Source organism: Schistocerca nitens, chromosome 10 (genome assembly GCF_023898315.1).
Source record: "Schistocerca nitens isolate TAMUIC-IGC-003100 chromosome 10, iqSchNite1.1, whole genome shotgun sequence".
NCBI lineage: Eukaryota > Metazoa > Arthropoda > Insecta > Orthoptera > Acrididae > Schistocerca > Schistocerca nitens.
In genome coordinates this window covers 4,693,507-4,714,216 of record NC_064623.1, presented here as the reverse complement: position 1 = coordinate 4,714,216, position 20,710 = coordinate 4,693,507, and the positions used below count along the sequence as shown (strand labels likewise).

The 20,710-nt window shown below is 48.0% G+C and overlaps 1 protein-coding gene across 1 annotated transcript in view; it reads right to left on the bottom strand.

Moving 5' to 3' along the window:
* The window catches only part of LOC126210436 (alpha-(1,6)-fucosyltransferase), a 190,040-nt gene extending 172,296 nt beyond the window's left edge, over positions 1-17,744 (bottom strand). Inside the window, exon 1 of the mRNA XM_049939671.1 lies at positions 17,706-17,744. Coding sequence (XP_049795628.1) covers positions 17,706-17,729 — 24 coding nt within the window. The 5' untranslated portion in view covers positions 17,730-17,744. The remainder of the gene's footprint in view (positions 1-17,705) is intronic.
* Positions 17,745-20,710: the final 2,966 nt, after the last annotated feature.

Genomic DNA, 20,710 nt, shown 5'->3' with positions numbered 1-20,710 from the left:
TTTTCGCTGCTTCCCTTTTAGCTTTCTCCCGAAAGCCAAATGTCCTTTCTTTGGTGCTTCGTTCTGCACCATGGATTGGCCAGTCAAAGCAACAGTTTGAACAGAATTTTGTAGTCACTTGTTGTTGTTGTTGTTATCGGAACGAGAACGCCGCCTTCCCAAGGTTCTCCGCGTCGTTTGGAACAGCTGGTAAGCAGTTTTTATTTCAGCTGATATGGCGTAAACTAAACGCAACGAATCTGTGTAGGGAAACAGAGGAGACACACACAGCACACCTTCGCTGCAGAAATGTTTGTTTATCATCGAACAGAATTGAACGCTGGCCTCGTGTGTACCACGCGTTCCACGCCGCGAACCGAACATTCCAGAAGAATCTGTCACGCACATCTCCCCGGCAGATTAGGAGTTTGTGCCAATGCGGGACTCGAACACAGACCGCCGCCCCTGTATCCTCGCGAGTGGCCCGTCCCGCCACTTGACCGCGAGCGCGCTTGCTCGCCCAACCGCACCCTCAACGGACCTACTATAGTCTACGACGTATTAGTTTTGACGTATGCTCAAAGGTTGCAAAACTACGACCACTCTCTTTATTATGATCATTTACTTTGTCTTTACCAGTTTCACCGTGGTTTGCTCGTTTTCTGAGTGAGGAAGTATGGACTTAATAGCACGTGATCTGCCTGCGTTTCAATTGCAAAGATTTTGTATTCGGTGTCCGTCAGTACAGATTTTGATTCTAAGAACCTCTCAAGGCGAATGCTGCGACTATTCCTTAGAAAATGCGTGGCCTTTGAGATACTCTTGTCAGTCTTGGTTAGGGAATATTTTAAAAATTTCAGGAGACATTTAGCCGACTTTGTGTCGTTTCCAGGGATCAGCAAGAAGAGGTAGTCTCTTTCAGTCCCAGATTAAATTTATTTACAACATTTCCAATGATTACATTAAACTATTTTCAAACTTTACAATTGTTTAAATGAATCTGATGTTTTCTCGTCATTGTGACTTATTTGCGTAGGCCACACAAGTCAGAAATAATTTTAAATTTCCGTCAGTTTGGAGTTTTTTTTTTAAAAGGCTTTAAAATCGTTCGCCAGTCTTCATTGCTAACTTTTTTCTTCTTTCTCCATCAAAATTATAAATTAGTCCGTCAAACTGGTGGTGGTGCCACTCTGCATCTTACCGAAGATTTTTCAGTAAAGGTCAAACATTCGGATGAACTTTTGATATTAACGGATTTATTCTTCTGTTCCATCCTTCCGTGACGTCATTAGTGCGACAGCGGCTTCCAGTGCAGATTCACATCTCTTCGTTACTGAGTCATTGGTCGAAAAATAGTCATAAAAGCCCTGAAGCTTTTGGTTTTCAAGCGTGCGCTCCTGAATACACAGCCAATTATCGTCCAACATTTCCACGGAAGGTGTGCTAGGACATAACACATGACAGCGGTTTTCCTCTTTTTCCCTATAGGCTGGAACGAGGCCGCAACACTGAACTTGCTTCCACAAATATTGATTAAAACTTAAATTGCAACCAATAATCTCTGTTCCTGGAAACAAACTGTTAGCTGCTCGGACGATGGCAATGTCCAAGTCCATCGTCAGAGATTCGCGGTTCCATCCAGGCACGTTAGTGTCAATAGCTTCAAAAATGTTGATATATTCCTTGCTTTTTTATTTGTCAGCAAAGTGTTTCTTTCTTCCCAAGAACTATTAAGGTCGGCGTTGAGTATAAACAATTCTCCAAACTGCTTGCTCGAACTCGTGAACGTTCCGTCCAGAAAATGTGATTCACAGTTTGATGAACGCGCTTTTCCCTTTTCGCTAATAAACACCAGTATATGTCATTTGGTGCCCTGTTATAATATGCAAGTAAAAAATTGCTACCATCATTCATCAGTAAATCATTTTCTTGGAAAAATATTCCTGCAGAATCGGCAGGACCTTGTGTAGATCCCATATAGTCGCATTTTCACCTAATTCGATGTAACTATTGTTTCGCACTTCTGTATGATGGTGACGGTGTTATCAAGTCATAGCACCGATTGAAGAGCTGCTGTAGTTCTTCAACGTGAACTGATGAAACTGTAGCGCCTGTTTCTTTCGCCCGCTACTTTACGCTGACAAAATGTTTTCCTCTTCATTTGCTGTTTCTTCTGGAATGCAAATGTGGCTAGCTTTCCCTAAGACTGTTATTTTTGTGGCTAGTCTTCCATTGCGTTTATTCTTCTTAAAGTTAACACAGCGCCATTGAGTCACCTCTTGTTTGTCTGTGTAGTCCGGTATATAGTGATGCCCGTTGTAAATCAGTAAAGGCTTCTCTTTGGTGGTCTCGGTGAATTCGTTTATCTGAGCATTAAAACACAGAACACTGCTCGCCAGTCAGATGTCACTGCGGTACTGAACTCAGGGAGAAAGCCACGCACACTACGATTTGGTGCGGGGATAGGAAACTTTATGGGCTTCGGCCTTCTCCAGAATACGTCGCAGGCAGCGGCGGACGGGCTGGTGTGCCCCGTTCTGGAACCTCCTGTGCACTAGCTGCAGTGTCCTGGGCCCTCCGTATAGTGTCACGAACTCCGTGAGGCGTACCTGGTCTCGCTTTAGTGCTCGGCGCTTCCTCATTAGCAACAGCTCTAGAGGGTGTAATGCCCCTGATGGGCTTGTTGCTCAGGTGACATGCAGTCGACGTGAGCAGCTTCATCAGGGTAAATGGTTTTAGATGGGTTTGTTATTCAGGTGACATCCAATGACGAGTCCACGTTCGAAGTGACAGACAGAGCCCTCCTGACTGACGGATTCTGCTGTCAGCCCACCTCTGCTGACGACACAGCAGTCGCCGCCTCCTCCTACACTGGCGGCTGCACTTCGCCAGTTTCGCCTTACATAGCCGTCACCGGATACGCTTGAACTCATAGTGCACTGTACAAGGTGTGGTCAAAAAGTAACGGGAATTTTTTCATTTCGCCGCTTTTATATATCCGTGTTAAAAAATAGTAATTAAATCTTGTCGGTACACACGTTCCTAATGTATCTTTGCATTTTCGTTTTTGAATATTTATTTGTAACAGTCGAAAGAGATATACGCGTTTTTCAGTGCTTGGCGAATTTTTACCTTCGAAAAATATGGATTAACATTAAATTTTGCTTGAAAAGTGGAATGAAGTTCTGCGGCTTTTGACTCTTACTACTATAAGTAAGAAGAGGGCTTACGAGTAGTAGAAACGTTGCAGAGAGGGTCGGGAAGACGGAGACAACGACCGTGCTGAACGCCCTAGCGTGTCAAGTACTGCCGACAGTGCGGAAGAGGTGAAGAAAATGGTTCTGGAAAATCGCCGAATCACCATCAGAGAGGTTTCTGATGATGTCGGCATATACTTTGGCTCATGCCATTTTTTCAGATATTTCGCGCATGAAACGCTTCGCAGCACGTTTTGTTGCGAAATTGTTGAATTTAAATCAGAAACAACGCCGCTTAGACATAGTTCAGGAATAGCTCAGTGAAGTGGACAACGTTGGAGAGTTTGTAAAAAAGGTTACAACAGGTGACTAAACGTGCGTGGGCGCTGAAAGCGAGGCACAGTCGTCACAGCGGAAACTGCCTAAAGAGCAAAGAACTAAACTAAACTCCTCGCGAATAGGCCATCAAGACCCAACGGCACCGACCGGCCGCCGTGCCATCCTCAACCAAAGGCGTCACTGGATGCGGATATGGAGGGGCGTGTGGTCAGCACGGCGCTCGCCCGGCCGTGTGTCAGTTTACGAGACCGGAGCCGCTACTTCTCAGTCAAGTAGCAGAGACATGTGAAGGTTCTTCTCACTGATTTCTTCGATTACAATGAAATGGTGTACCACGAGTTCCTGCCTTATGATCGTGCGATCGATAAGGAATAGTACCTGGAAGTTATGCGGCATTTGTGTGAAGCGACCCGAAGAAAAGACCAGAATTGTGGCGAAACGATTCGTGCAATTTCCACTGCAACAGTGCTTCTGCTGTCACCTCAGTGCTTGTTGTGATGGTTTTGGCGAAAGACAAAACCGTTATGTTGCCTCAGCCACCCTTTTCGCGAACCGTGACCCCCAGCGACTTGTTTCTATTGCCGAGGCTGTGAAGAGGACACTGGAAGGACGTCCTTTTGTAACCGTTTATAAGATAAAAACACAACGTGAAAGAGCTGAACACGATAACGAACAAGAGTTAGGGAGGTGGTTGCGAGATTGGAAAAAGCGCTGCCACCTGTGTTTTACCGCAGACTGTGAGGTGAGGTGAGCTGAGCTGAGGTTTACGTAGCGCCGCAGCGAGTCACTCGCCGGTGGGTGCGCGCGCAACACGCGGGAAGCGGCCGGCCCGTCGTGGGGCGTTACCGCTGTGAACACGTGTGTGTGTGTGTGTGTGTGTGTGTGTGTGTGTGTGTGTGTGTGTGTTTATTATCCATTGTTAACGCTGTCAGTGGTTCAGTGAGGAGTTCAAGATGCAGCAGTGAAAATATTTGATCGTTTGCACAATAGCAGTCTCACAGGCAGCGAAGCAAGATTTAAATCTAATTTAAAATCATTTCTGCTGGACAACTCCTTCTACTCCACTGACGAATTTCTGTTTAAAAGCTGGTAGGCAGTAGAGAAGAAAAAATAAAAAAAATTCAAAGTGTAGTTGCGTGAGTAGGAATAAAATTTTAAATCTAGACATGTACACACATCCTGTAAACTGACTCTTTCCACATTATCTCGTTAAAAGAATCGTTCAGAAGTTCTGTGGGACATGTAGCTGGTGGGGGTCGCGTCCGCAAAAGCGGTATGGCGTCCGTAGCACTAGCCCAGCTGGGGGCGCGCACTGGACTCGCATTCGGGAGGACGACGGTTCAAACCCGCGTTCGGCCATCCTGATCTAGGTTTTCCGTGATGTCTCTAAATCGGTTAAGGCAAACGCCTCGATGGTTCCTTTCAAAGGACACGGCCGACTTGCTTCACCATTCTTCCGTAATCCCATGGGACCGACGACCTCGCCGTTTGGTCCCCTTCCCCCCAAATCAATGAAGTGAGTGCGGTGACGGTGAGGGAGGACGACGCGAGACGGAGGGGCCGGGGTCGCGCAGTCGTGCCCCTCCGTGGTTCACTCGGCGCTAGTCGGCCACTGTCTCACGCGCGTCTAGCGGTTCTAGGCGCTCAGTCCGGAACCGCCCGACTGCTACGGTCGCAGGTTCGAATCCTGCCTCGGGCATGGATGTGTGTGATGTCCTTAGGTTAGTCAGGTTTAATTAGTTCTAAGTTCTAGGGGACTGATGACCACAGATGTTAAGTCCCATAGTGCTCAGAGCCATTTTTTGTCTCACGCGAAACGAGGCGCGCACGTAATGTCGGTCCGACGGCCGACGCCTGCAGCAGTTTAAATGCACGCGCGTAGGCTACAGAGTTGCTCATAGACGGCCGAGCGTTGCGGCGTCCGCTTTCCTCCGTGCTCCAGTTTTGCTCCTGATCAGTTGTTCCGCCATCCCACGGGCCCGTAAGCAACACAGGTGCATCTAGTTGGAGTCATCGGCCGCGCTTCACTGTACCCGACTACACGGGGATAGCTGACTGCCAACTCGGATGTTCGAGTTGTTCTAGAATCACCGCTGACTCCGAACAACTCGCTTGTCTCGGTTAAACGAACTGTTATTTACGAAAGTACAGCGCTTATTTTCCGTCCAGAATTAACTCTGATAAGTCTGACACTAAAATAAGGTGGCAAGTTCTCCCTATCGTTCCACAACATAAACCCGTAATAACCAGGCGTTACGCTGCGCAGAAGTGCCGACAACGTGCTCCCTTCAGAGGAAAGAACACGAATACGTTCACCGTAGCCTCGCATACGAACATACGGCATTTATGGCGCAGTGATACGTGGAAACTCCACCCAAAAATATAACTTTTTTTCTATTTTGCGAAAAGCAACCAAATTTTAAAATCGTATGTACTATGTAAAGACGTAGCAATACCCAAGTTTTGAAGTCCGTAACTTCACTGGTTTTCGAGTTTTGAATTTTTAATATGATTTTAATCGTAGTCTTGAAAACCAACGTTTCGTATTCACAGCACGTTTTTCACATGCCTGATTTCGTAGGTACATTGACAAAGCACAGTTCAATGATTCTATGTATTAATCCACAGAAGTATGCAAACACATCAAGACTACTTCCAACAAAAATTTCATTCAGACTGGTTAATATTTATGACAAAAACTTGGCAATGAGCTTAGAATAACAAATTTATGACGGATTATAACATTTTATCAAAAAATTAATGTTACTACAAGACACACAGGCGATAGGCAAAATAATGTCAACTGTGGCAGTAATGGCATAGTGCGAGTTCAGTACGGACTACTCACCAGTGCAGGTTGTTTACGAGCAGAGCACACTTGGTATTTGCATTCAGAGGCCGAGGTCGACGTGCAATGAAAGACATAACAGAGTTCCAAAGAGATATTGTGGGAGCATCAGTAACCGAGACAGCCAACTTGCTGAATGTTTCAAGAGCAACTGTTTAAACAGCCATAACAGACTACACAAAACATGGGAAGACATCGTCGTGTAAACGTAATAGTGGGCGCAAATCAAAACTAAATGACAGAGATCGTCATACGCTAACACCAATTGTGTCACAACAACACAAAACTACGGCGGCTAAAGTGACTCCAGAGCTCAATAGCCACCTTCGAGACCCCGTATCTGTCGACACTGTCCGTTGAGAACTCCATACATCGAATATTCGTGGTCGAGCTGCTACACCGAAACCATTAGTGACTGCAACCAACGCAAAAAAGCGTAAAACATGGTTTTGTATTATTATGGTTTTAGGGCGCAAAACTGCGACGGTCATAAGCGCCCATTCTGTGGCTTAGTGAAGAGTAAAAAACCGAAATTTAAATCAGCAGCAATGGGAGCAAAACTCAAGACGGAAGGAAACTAAAAATGGAAGGAAATTTTAGACAATTACTATTGCAGGGAGGTTGTTTTCCCCGAAAAGAGCTTCAAATGACCGATGTCATCTCACTAACACTGACAAACTCAAGGACGCGATCGGCTGAGGGTGCGTCACGTGCTAAAATGGAAGATACATCAGGCGACAGCTGTCGGCGGGCGCGTAGCCTAGTAAAATAGGGGCACTCAAGTAAAAGGTGTCTCAGCGTCCACAGTCGAGAGCCGTGGGGACAGAGTGGGGGAGGATCGCCGCTTGTGCGCATAGAGCAGCAAATGCCTGACGATAAACTGTAGGGGGGGGGGGGGGGGTTACTATCCTTGGGAAGCTGACAAAGGTCACAGAGGAGGCAGGTCCGGGGGAAACTGAAAGAAAAAGGGAATGTAACAGTTGCCGGAAGCGGACTCCCTGTGGTAGTAAAGAGGAAGGGCTCCCTGCATACCCTAAATCCAAGGAGGCGTCGAAAAAATGGCCTTGTGTCGGATGAGCAGGCATGGAAGACATGACTAGCGGAACGACTGAGAAGGACAGCTCGCTGATTGGACAGCGGAGGTTCAGCAGTCTCGGCGTGAAGGCTGTCCAAGGAGCTAGTGTAAAGAGATCCAGACACTAAACGCAATCCACGGTGGTAGACAGAGTCTAGAGGTCGAAGAATAGACGGCCGAGCAGATGAGTAAACTATGCTCCCATAGTCCAATTTCGAGCGCACTAATGCGCGTTACAGGCGGAAGAGGACCACTCGGTCCGCTCCCCAGGAGGTATCACTCAGAACACGGAGGGTGTTGAGGGATCGCAGATAGCGAGCCGAAAGATAGGAAATGTGGGAAGTCCAGTACCGTTTTTTTGCCAAACTTAAGTCCCAAGCATTTGGCGACGTCCGCGAACGGAAGGTCAAAGAGGGTCTACATGTAGGGAAGGCGGGTACAAAACTGTAAGACGCCAAACATTTACACGGACGGCCTTCCTGGGAGAAAATTGCAAGCCGGTTTCGATGTTCCGTGAGTGGGGGCGATCGAGACATCGTTGAAGACGTCGTTCAAGAAGGCTGGTCCGTTGAGAGCTGTAGCAGATCGCAAAATCGTCGACAAGGAGGCAGCCTGAGACATCGGGAAGGAAACAATCCATAATTGGATTTATGGCAATGGCAAACAGTACAACACTTAGCACGGAGCCCTGGAGCACCCCGTGTTTTTTTTTTTTTTTTTTTTTTTTTTGGAGAAAGTGCGGGATACAGTATTGTTCACCCGCACCTTAAATGTGCGCTCTGCCATAAATTTATGGATGAAGAGGTGTAGTCGATCTCGAAAGCCCCAAGAGAACAGTGTGCGGAGGATGCCTGTTCTCCAAAAGGTATCTCATGCCCTCTCGAAACAAAAAAAATATTGTTACCGTTTGGCGTTTCCTGAGAAAATTGTTCGTGATATAAGTGGAGAGAGCAACAAGATGGTCAACTGCGGAACGATGCTTTCGGAAACCGCATTGGGCAGTGGTTAAAAGGTTTCGGGACTCCAGCCATCAGCCTAAACGGCAATTTACCATACGCTCCAAAACCTTACATACACTACTCCCGAGAGAGATTGGGCGATAGCTAGAGGGGAGATGTTTGTCCTTCCCAGGTTTCGGAACAGGAATGACGACAGCTCCCCTCCATCTTCTGAGAAAGGTACTGTCGGTCCAAATTCGATTTTAAAGTGAAGGAGGTTACTCATGATAAACATAGCAACACTTGGACGTGGATGCCATCCGGTCCTGGGCGGAAGAGCGAGAGGAAGAGAGTGTGTGTTTTGGAGTTCCCGCATAGAAAAAACGGTATTATAGCTTTCGCGATTTTGAGAGGACAAAGCAAGAGGTCGCACTTCCGCTGCTCGTTTCTTCGGGTGAAAGGCTGTTGGGTAATTTGAAGAGTTCGAAATCTCAGCAAAGTGTTGACCCAATGAGTTAGAAATTGCGACTGGGTCCGCTGAGGTATCTTGCGCGACAGTTAGCCCAGAGATCGGGGAGGAAATAGACGTGCCGGATAACCGTCGAATTCGACTCTAAACTACAAATGAGCAAGGGAAGGTGTTAAAGGTGCTGGTAAAGAAATCCCAGCTTGCCTTCTTGCTGTCGCGTATTTGAAGGCAACCTGCACGTAACTGCTTATAGCGCATACAGCTGGCCAACGTACGATGGTGGCGGAAAACGCGAAGAGCACGTCTCCGCTCGCGTATTACGTCACGGCACGCCTCGTCCCACCAAGGAACTGGGGGGCACCGGGGCAAAGCGGATGTATGAGGTATTGGACGTTCCGCAGCTGTAAGAGTAACTTCCGTAACGTGAGTGACCTGATCACCGATGCTAGGAAATTGACCGTCATCAAATGTTGCTAGAGAGGAGAAAAGCTTGGGAAAATTTCCAGCGTCTTGGGAGCATAGATGGTAGTTGTAATCGAAGGACACATGGAAAATGGTCACTCGAGTGTGTATTAGCAAGAGCGAACTATTTAAAGCGCCGAGCTAGCCGAACAGTACCGACCGAAAGGTCCAAATGAGAGTCGGTTAATATGGAGGCAGCCAAAAACGTAGGTTCCCCAGTCTTGAGGCAAACAAGATCCGCTTGGTGGAAGAAGTCAATCAACAGTGAGCTTCTCTGACAAGGACGCGGAGATCCCCAAATGGGGTGGTTTGAAGTCCCCAACCAGCAAATATGGGGGTGGAAGCTGACCAAGGAGATGAAGATCGGCTCTTGCCACTTGTGTGGACAATGGAACGTGTATAATACAAAGAGAAAAGGTGAATCCAGACAGGGAAAAAAGGGCAGCGGCAGCTTGGAAGGAACTGTGTAAATGGATTGGTGATAATGGATAGTATCATGGAGAAGAATCATAAGTCCCCCATGTGCCAGAAAGCCAGCAACAGAGGGGCGATCAAATCGGACTGATTGGAAATGAGGGAAGACAAAGCGATCATGGGGATGTAGCTTTGTTTCCCGAAGACAGAGGATGGCCGGGGAATAAGATCGTAAGAGGATCTACAGTTCATCTGGCTGAAGCGACTTCCGCGGATTTCCAATGGATAATTGACATAGGGTGGAGGAAAAAGGGAAAAATCTCACCACGGTTGCCATTAACTCAGCGACCGCTGAGAGTCAGTAGCCGACGGCGTGGAATGGCATTCATCCCCAGGCAGAAGATCCTGACCACGTAGGTTGTTCGGGGGCAGCTCCTGCCACCAGTGATCGGCTGGTTGGTCGACCGCCTGCGGTGCGTCTCGGCGACACGGAAGATGGCCGAGTGCGGTTACCGCTGTGTGGCGCTGTAGAAGAGACACACCGTGGCGGAGAAGGAGAGGAGCTGTGTTTCTTATGAGCCTTCTTGCAAGCAGAACGTTGAGATGAGGAACGAGTCGATGGTTGTGAGGTCTGGGTACGTAGAAAATATTCGTGAGTAGGCTCTTTTTTGGAAATCCGGGCGTCCGATTTGGGGGCCCGTGATTTAGTAGGAGCTGATGAAGGTTGAGCCTTACAGTGAGCGGATGATGGTGTGGAGGTTGAACGGACGATCTTTGGGCTGGTCGATCTGAAGACCGTGGCGGTAAAGGTGAGATCGCAACTCTCCGAGGCTACCTCCTTAGTAGGTCAAGGAGAGGCGAGGACAGTGCTATATTTACCCTCTGGCAGCACATTGCGCTTTCTACTGGCGAATAACTTATGAACAGCAAAGGTAGACACCTTTTCCTTCACTCGTATTTCCTGAATAACTCGTTCATCTTTAAAAACAGGGCAATCTCGACGAAACAGTGTGGTGGATGATCAGCCACATGGGCATCCCTGCCACAGGTTACGCATTTGGCCAGATTGGAACACGACTGGCTGGTATGATTAATCCGCTGATACCGATAGCAACGCTTAGGGTTGGGGATGTAAGGGCGAACTGAAATTATCTCATATCCCACTTTAATGTTCGATGGAAGTTGAACTCTGTCAAACGTCAAGGAGAGAGTGCGAGTCGGTACCAACTCCTTTTCAACCCTTTACATTACTCGAAGTACGGCCGTTACTTCCTGGTAAGACAGGGAGTTTTGAATGTCCTCATTGGATAATCCGTCACCTGATCTTGTACAAACCACCACACACGATGAATTTTCCACCCGGGCAGGGAATGTGTGTACAGTATAGTTCGCAGCAATTTATGTGCCTGGAGGGCACTGTCTGTTTCTAACAAGGTGCCATTTCGTAACCAAGAACAAGACTTTAGAACCTGCAATTGCGTCGAGAACCTTTCTGAATAATGAAAGGGTTGACTGTGGAGAAGTCTTGACCTTCGTCAGAGCGAGGAACAACTGGGAACTTTGGCACTGATTGAAGAATCGTCCGTGACTGAGACTCACCTAGCTTTTCCTTGTAGGCTGAAGTTGCAGAAGTATACGAAACCACTGCGAAAGTATCCCCCATGATTACCGGCGCCTCCAATGTAACGCTCCTTCCTTGTAGGGGCCCTCTCTGAGGGCACTCCCGCCTTAGGTGATTGTCTACACCTCAGGTCACACAATTCCCGAGAAACGGACGGAGGGACCAATCGGCACGTTCGGAAGCTACCAGCTCGGATAATCACCACTCCCTGGGCCTGGCCTTTACCAGGGGGTACGTAAGTGTCCTACTTGTCTACCCAGCGCGCGGGGAATTACGCGTTACCCCGTGACCGGCTACGCGTGGAAACGCGTGTGTCGGCCTTCAGACACGCACAGGGAGGAAAGAAAAGGGAAAGGGAGGAACAAAAAAAAAGGAAAGAAGAGAAAAATTCTCAAACGCCGTAGTGGAGAAGACGGTAAAAAGAATGAAGGAAAAGAGAGGGAGAAAATAAAGACAGAGACTCTCCGTTAGAGATAAAAGAAGAGAAACCGCGTCTTACATTCACAAGCGTCAGTCTCCGGACGTAGACGCAAAACATACTTCCAAAGTAGGGGAAGGGAAGGGGCGCGGGGGAGGATCGGTGACAGGGAGGGATGTGGAAAGGGAAGAAATGCAGCCTGGAAAGGGAAGAAAGCTGCACTAGCTCGGGGTCCCGTGCTCGCCACGCACGTATACACAAAAGAGTTGTGGACCCCCGGCGGCGACGAGGAGGGGGGGGGCCTAAAACACGGTGTCAAGAGCGTAAATCCTGAACGACTGATCGCTGATGAAACGTCATATTCTCCAATGAGTCAACGTTTTCGTTATTTCCAACAACGGGCCAGATTTACATCTGGAGAACACCAAAAGAAGGCTAGAATCCTGCTTGCTTGGTTCCAATGGTTGAGCACGGAGGTGGAACTGTGATGGAGTGGGCAGCCATATCATGGTATTCTGCTGGTCCCATCATTACTCTCAAAGCCCCTGTTACAGCCAACGACAGTGTGAACATTTTAGGTGAACAGGTGAACCACATGATTCAAATGTTCTTCCCCAACAATGATGCCATATTTCAGGACGATAATGCACCCATTCAGACAGCCAAGACAGAACCAATGCAACTTAACTGCAGCGCCTTCCCTGGCCAACACGGTCCCCGGACTCTACGTGTTATCGAACCCTTGTGGGTGGTATCGGAGGGCGGACTTCGGAGCAGATTTCCGTCACCCTAGTCAGTACAGGAGTTAGACGTTCTGATCGAAGAGTGGCATAACATTCCACTGGAGACTGTACAATCATTATATGCCAGTATTCCAAGAAGAATCACAGCTGTATTAAGGAGGAAATGGGGGTCCAGCCTCTTATTAATAAACCATTCCTAAGTTAGTACAGATGTTGAGATTATTTTGTCTATCGCCGGTATACCTATTAAATTCACCGGCACCATAATATTTTCTCTTCCTCCTTGCATGGTACTGCTTCCTGTAATCTGAAGATCAGGGTAGTCTTTCTCGAATTTTCAAAATAAAAACCTACTCTCAGTCTTCTTGCGGAGGTGCGGTGGTAGGGATATCTGACCGTAAGCCACTGCCTGTTTCCTCGGGGCTTCTTGGTTGTAATGAACAGGACTTCATTGTATTGCCTAAATTTATATTTACGCGGTCAACAAGCAAAGCAACCGATTTCCAACAACTGGCTGCCTATTGTTTCGCTTCAGTTTTCCTGGAAATCTTGTAACTTGTTTTTCCCAGTCTGAGTGTATGCCAAGTTCGGAGTGAAGATGGTTCTCTTCGTGATAGAAATGAAAAATTATTTTTGGTATCTGTAGGTGTGCCACAGCCCTTTATGCAATCCGTGTTTCAAACATCTCTTAGACGTACTTGTAATTCGAATACAGCCACGTCGTTTTGTGATCTAACATTATACAAACACTCTAAAGATGTGAACTAGCGATTTTTTTTAATTGAAGTTTTAGTGTGACCTTTCCCCTTAAAATGAAGAGAAGCTCTTTTGAAAGGGTTGAAAAGTAGCATGATGGTCGGGCTAAGAAATTCAAAATGGTCAGACACATCAACGTCAAAGTATCACTGCAGCATACGTAGTCTATATGTTTGTTTATTGTATGTGATAGTCTCTTGATACACTTCGTGTTCCACTAAAGTGCTTCAAAAACTTTGGACACGAAAAAACGCTTGTAAGCGATATGACTTAAGAAGGTATTCATCAGAAGGGAGCAGAGAAATAAACGGAAACAAACGTCTCAATAATTTTCCCATCTTTTTCGATATGAAAACACATTTCTGTTTCCAACAGTACCTGTAGTTAGTTCAAGTTACCATAAATCTTTTCAGCTTGCAGAGGGTTGTGCAGTCTCACTGGTTTCCAGAGCGTGTCGCCAGTGTGGAAACTCGGGTACAATTAGAACTTTTACACCAACTGTGTGAAGTTTGCGTGATCAGAGAAATTAGTCTCGTAGACTTCCGTTTGTTCAGTGTAAATTTTCACGACTTAACAAGTCTGCAGCTACGATTACAAGTAGGCGCTGCTTATTTTTCGCAGTGAAGAGAACCAAATCCACCCACAGACGCAGACTTCAGCTTCAGAGCTCGTCTTCGAATTAGCATTAAACGAAAAGTGGTATCAGACATTGGTCCTTTAGTGAAAAGCATTAGTGATACTCATTGATCTTCTGTGTTTTTGTGTCTAATGTTTAAATAAAAGGGTAATGAAACGTAAATTTGTCAATTTGAATTTCGCCCTCAAAGGGCAGCATCCTAAGGCTGCAACCATCTCAAGAAGTAGCATGTTTCTCATTCAGCCGTTCCTAGCAACATCAAAATATTAAAAGCGATGTTAAATTTGACTGTCAGTAGTCATTCTGTTGAACTTCATTGTCAGTTCTCATTAATACAGGTCTTAAAAATAAATTTGCCACGAGACGCGTCAGCGAGCCACCCTGAAGCGATACGCAGCCGCTCGCACGAGCACCTGTGCTCAACTGCCCGTACCTGCGAACAGCCGTTTAGCCCGGCAACTGTTCCGACCCCCGTCTCACCTACTGACGGAGAGGGACCGTCTACCGTTGAAGAGGGTGCTTGAAAAAAGTCGTATGAATTAGGCGGAAGAAATCTCGCTCGAGTTCCCAAATGCTAACAAACGCCTGAGTTGGAGTGACGAATCGTGCTGTTCCCCGTGGCAATCCGATGGAGGGGGTCTGGGTTTGACGAGTGCCTGGAGGGCGTTACCTGCCTGCCATCACGGAGGCGCTGTTACGGTAAGGTGTGTTCTTCGCAGTCAGGCTGTGGTCCCTTTATTCCGCTTAAGGAAATCCTAAATGCGGGAGGATATGAACACGTTTTACAGTACTGTATAACTCAGAGAGAGCGGCTATCAGCAGGACAACGCACCCTGTCATAAAGCACCATCTGCGAGGCGATGGTTTGCGGTCAGTAACCACTGCTGAAGTGGACTGGCCTGCCCAGAGTCCCGATCTCAACCCAACGGATGGCCTTCAGGATCAGTTAGACTGTCAACTTCACTCGAGAAGCCAGCGTAAGACACCACCGCCTTCCCTGGTTTCGTCTCCTGGGGAATAATGGGCTGCCCGTCTGCACCCCTCAGTGAGGGCGTCCCGAGCAGAGTTCGAGGCGGCATAGAAGGGGAAGGGCCGACATAGCGCATACTAACGTCCACTAACAGGTCAGGGTGAAGACAGTAAATGTCAAACCGTGTGCAGCACGTAACCTCAACGATGCTCGAAGAATTGTTAGTGGGCTTTCATCCGAGCGTCTGCGGCATGTTGAAGCAAAATTTCTATCTTTTTCTTACACCATCTTCAGGCAAAGTGGCGACTTTATTTGATTTTGCACATTTTAGGCAATTTCAGAGCATTTATTCTGTTCTTCCAGTTGCAGAGATTTGCGTTTCTTCAAATTTTTTACTCACATATTTCGGGACATTGTATGTTTACACGATTCCTAAAGCTGTACACATCAATGAAATGAATCAAAGTTACGGAAACAGGAAGTAGAGCTGCGCAATGAAGAAGAGTACGAGTAACGTCCGGAACATGGAGAATACAGTTAAAGAAGGACACAAAAACATAAGTTGCCATTTCTACAAACGAATTTTTGTAAAAAAAAGTTACAGGACAGCTTGAGACGAACAATAGTGAACTCTGTGTCCATTTGGGTTTCGCCAACTGTCTGCACATAAAGCCTGCAGGCAGTGACGTTCGTATCGCCCAAGTACAGAAAACCGGAAACTGAAGTGTCGCGTCTACGAGGTGTGTGAGAAAAGCGACGAGACTGCGAGCGACCTGGCGACGCTGTGTACAGCGGTGTGCTCACCCCTTCCAGATGCTCGGCCCGAGTTTCACCTCCGTGCAGCCATCACCACGTCATTTTTGAGAGCGTCATCACTGACATTGAGTTTTGGTTGTGTGTCACGGAAATGGAACAGCGGAATTTACGGCAACGTTAAGCCTCAAATATTTGTGTTAAACTTGGGGAATCCGCGAGTGTGACCTCTGCAAAGTTGAAACAGGCCTATGGGAAGCATTCCTATTCAATTTAAAAAACCGACGCAAAAGTCGAACGTGTGCGCGCTGTTGTGAGATTGTTCCTCCAGGACAAACTATCGACCGAGTGTTCTACAAAGATGCCCTCGAAAAGCTCAGGAAAAGGACGAATCGAGTGAGACCACGTATTACAGACAAGTGGATGCTGCATCTTTCCAAAACCCCGTCTCACGCACTCGCTTAGGTCTCGGAAATGTTTGACCTCAAAAGGCAGTATTGTTGTTTTGCAGCACCCGTAGTCACCTGGTCTGAGGAATTGGGATGTCATTTTGGGACTCTGGAGAACATTAAAAAGGATGTGAGCGACGTGGTAGAGGCCCTGACCAGCTGGTGCCACCGAGACCGGGAATAGCAGCTCCGCCGGAGTATGGCTGCCAAAGGTACCCACTTTGGACAATATCGTTGTTTGAAAAAATAAAAAAAGGTCAGTCCGTTACTTTTCTCACACGAGTGTCGAGTCCAGGACGCCGAGCCGGCAGGGCTCAGCGCCGCCCGCTGACGCCGCAGCAGCCACCGACTGACCTTTATACTCGGCTCCCTCCGCTACTAGCGCTCACTTACGCCGACTTTCACGACGCTGTCGACTTAAATTTCTGACTCCCCAGTAGCTTCGCGAAAGCCGCAGTCATCGACTACGGCATCGGTCCGTTTGTTCCGCCGACCTCTGCCTCATCCACACTGCCAGTGATCCTAAAGTGTTCAAATGCTTCAAATGGATCTGAGCGCTATAGGACTTAACTTGTGAGGTCATCAGTCCCATAGAACTTAGAAATAGTTAAACCTAACTAAGCTAAGGACATCACACACATCCATGCCCGAGGCAGGATTCGAACCTGCGACCGTAGCGGCCGCGCGGTTCCAGACTGTAGCGCCTAGAACCGCTCGGCCACTCCGGCCGGCTAAACTGTGTTCCAACTATGCTGATTAGCAGGCGAAAACAGCGCCGACATTCAGTGACAGAGACTTTTCGGCAGTTCTGTGGGTATAACACGGAACCGATCAGGCGTCAAGGTCAGCGTCACTGTTAAAACCGGAGAGTGATCGCAGCTACCGCGGTTCTCCGTTACGTCGCAGCATTACGCTCAAACGAGTTGCACACAGCTACTGCAATCGCTACTTGTTAGGGTAAACCGGTGGTTGTCGTCCTCTCCATCACAAGAATGAAAAAGATCTAGATTAGGAATTATTTCCAACTCCTAGAAACAGTGTGTGTATCCCGTAGTTTAGAATGATCCGAGGAGAAGTTGGAAGCGTAGTAAAGGAAAGGATGATCTTAGGTAGATCGAGAGAGAACGGCGGGTTCAGAGGACAGCGCAACAACGCCTACTGCTCCCGGAACTCGGAGGAATGGGCCACAATGGACGAGCTGATGAGGAGGCGCGGGTTTGCCTATCTTCCGGACAAAATGACCGATGGCACAGCCTCACCGACGGCGATGCGTGACTCCTACCACAACTGAAGACATCGTGGAACGTGAGCTTCTTCCAAGAAGAAACTCTGAACACGCCAGCGTCTGCAACAAAAGCAAATGTGGAAAACTGGCAGGGCACCGGCTCTAGTATGAAGAGAAGCCCACCGAAAAACGAATGCTCGAGTTCTGGCTGAGAGGCAGACCTAAGGGAAAGACGTGGCTCAAGAAATGTGTACGAAGAATAAGAAGAAAGTGTAAAAAAAAAAAGTCATTTACACGCGACAGGGAAATCGCCAACGCAGATACAGGTAGCACGTGTGAAGGCAGTTGTTACGCGAGTGAGAGACGGGCGTGCCGAGACGCGCACTGTACGGCCTTACACCGCTGCACTTACCTGCTGGACTGCGGACACAGCCATTCCGCCGTCGCCTCCCTGACACACGCAGAGGTCCTTCGCCACTAGAAAACCAGTCCAGCGTGCCGGACCGGCAGCCAGCCACCAAACCTCACACACCTCTACGCAGGGAGTGCGGAGGTCCTCCTCTCTCGCCGGCTGCCGGTTACTGACTGACTGAAGCAGCTTAGCAGCGCGTGCGGACAAAATACGCGTCAGCTCCGCTCAGGTGCCGCTTCCTCAGCACTATACAGCCCATGTCGAAACCACCCGTCCGGTCGGTTTGAAGCACCTCCGCAGCACACTGCTTCACACGTAGCGACGCAGTATGCGGCGGAAACGACCGACACTAATCACGAGTAGTGTCCAAAGACAATTATCGTACTCGTAAGGGTATCGGAAGAGAAGTATCGAGACTTGTCTACGGTAAAAAAAGTTTCAGTAGATACTCTCTATCGCCTCCACTCCACCCATCTCTGTTTCGACTTGAAAACGTCCTCTGTCGACCTCTCCTGCCTTACGAACGTGCTGCCAGATTTGAATCGCCAGTAACTACGAGACTAATAATCCACAAACAATGTTTGAGCTAACAACGGATATATCACGACTGTCCGTGTTTGTCACACTGTGTTAGCTTCGCCTGTGACGTCATAGTACCAGTCTTGACACATGCACGTGATTGTGTAAAGTTATGAATTAGTGTAGCATGGAAACGTGTTCAGGAAGGGCAACCGTTCGGGTTTCGTCCGCAGCCTAGAGGGACCCAAAGCAAGCCATAAGAATATTCCCAGGAATTTAAGCGAAAATCGGTGTTAAATTGAAAATTATAAAATACTGAAAGATGTCTCATACGACTCCTAGATACGCTCGGAATTAAAAAAAGGGTACGCGTCGGAAGGAATCAAAAAACCGTAAAAAGTCCATTGTCGAGCGAATGAACGAAACGGGGCGAAGCGATTACGTAGAGCTGGCCCATCGGCAACGCCTGGTGCCTCGCGGACGCTCGTGTCGGCGTACCACCGCTCAGTGTCACGTGGCTCCCACCGAAGCTCACTTCGTTCGTGTACGCCTGTAACGTGTTTCAGGCGGTCGTCGATTTTATAAAAGGTGCCGCTGCTGATCATGCCCGGTACACTTGTTCCGCTTCATGAGCCCACACACCCATGGTACACGACATAAACTTGTTATTTATGAATTCCGTTACCATTATATTATTCTTCCTACTGTAGTCAAGCGACGGCTAAACAACTTGCGTACATATTAATACGACAGAGTAGCAATGATTTCAAAAAATGGTTCAAATGGCTCCGAGCACAATGGGACATAACATCTGAGGTCATCAGTCCCCTAGACTTAGAACTACTTAAACCTAACTAACCTAAGGACATCACACACATCCGTGCCCGAGGCAGGATTCGAGCGGTCGCGCGGTTCCAGACTGAAGCGCCTACAACCGCTCGGCCAAACCGGCCGGCCTATGATTTCACATCGACGTTTTCACGACGTATCTAAGAGGCGGTCCCGAACTGCGCACACATTTTTTTTAATAACGTCTACTCACAATTCTACAATAGGGAGAGATTCTCGAATTTTGCAACTTTTTAAAAAAATTAAGCAATACTCGCGGTGCACTCTCGGCTGTTCTGCCGAGTTACTGTTTCCATTTTTCTCGAACGATATTTCGACGACCGACGCAGCCACACGTTCTTCAGGTGCTGCGACTTTTGGTGTACTCGCTGCCTGGACTCCATCCGCATTACGCCCTCGTTTCGGAGCCCGCAACGATATTCCGCGAATAAGATGGCCTGTTAGCTCTTAATGAACCGAATGCCGAACCCCAAGCGTTGTTTAAATTGAAACCTATCGAAACAAATACGTCGGAAAACCTGATAAACAAGGCCTGGGGCTACTTGGGGGAGGACGGAGAAACGGCGGAAATGCCGGATAACTTGGGGCAAACGGGATGAATAACTTTCGACATTAGAGGGGAATATGGAGAATATCTACTTCGACGGAGGTGTGTTACAGTTACGGAGTCTGAACAAACCACCCACAGCACAGTCCCCGTACAACCTGCCTTTGCTTCGGAGCTGTGTGGGGGAGCGCTGCGACAGGAAGGCGCGAGTTAGCGGGGCGACGCGTGCGTCCAGCCACCGGCGGCTAACCTGTCACCGCCGGCAGCAGCAGCACACGGGGGAAAAGTAAAAGCGAGTAGGAGATGCAGAAGTGACTGCTGAGGATGGTGCGTAGCGTGATGATTTGTTAAGTAGGGACGGAGGCGGCCCTTGTCTGCAAGTGGATGGCTCCCTCCAGACTACCCCGCAAGAGTCGTCAGATGGCTTTTTTCTGTTTTATACCGAGTGATATTTGCAGTTATGTTTTTGTGGCGTCTAAGTGGAGGCACCTCGACCAGACGCTGTACTTAGTGTGACACTCGGTGTCGAGACAAAACGCCGTTTTTGGACCTCGTCGCAGGCGGAATGTCGTTTCAATAGATGTAATGTCACACGGCCTCAGATTATCCACATTTGCCACGTTATCGTATAAAGCTTATTTCACCGTGAACGTTTAATGGCTGCCTCGTCACCGTACACAGCACGTGCTGCGCTAACAGGACGTGCAGGGGCAGACCCCGGCTGCCCCCCGCTGCTGCTGCTGCTATACGCCACTACGCACACGGGCGGCCGCGTCTCCCGTCTGACTGCGCACAGGCCGGCTTCTCTGGCCTCAGATAACTTTCGGCTCCTCCACCCTTTATTAGACAACATTACTGTCGAGCAAAGTCAAAATTGCACACCGATTAGAGAAATACCTTTCAGGTCTTGTCCTTGGATGGGCATTGATGCCAGTACAATTTAACCTCTCTCGTCTAAGAGTACTCTGTTCTAGGTACGAAGTTTCTGAATAACGTGCCTCTTTAGCAGACATCGCGAAAGATTATGTGACCATCTACCTGTTACAGGTGAAGCAATTTCTTTGGATTCTGTAATACTGCTTTACCTCGT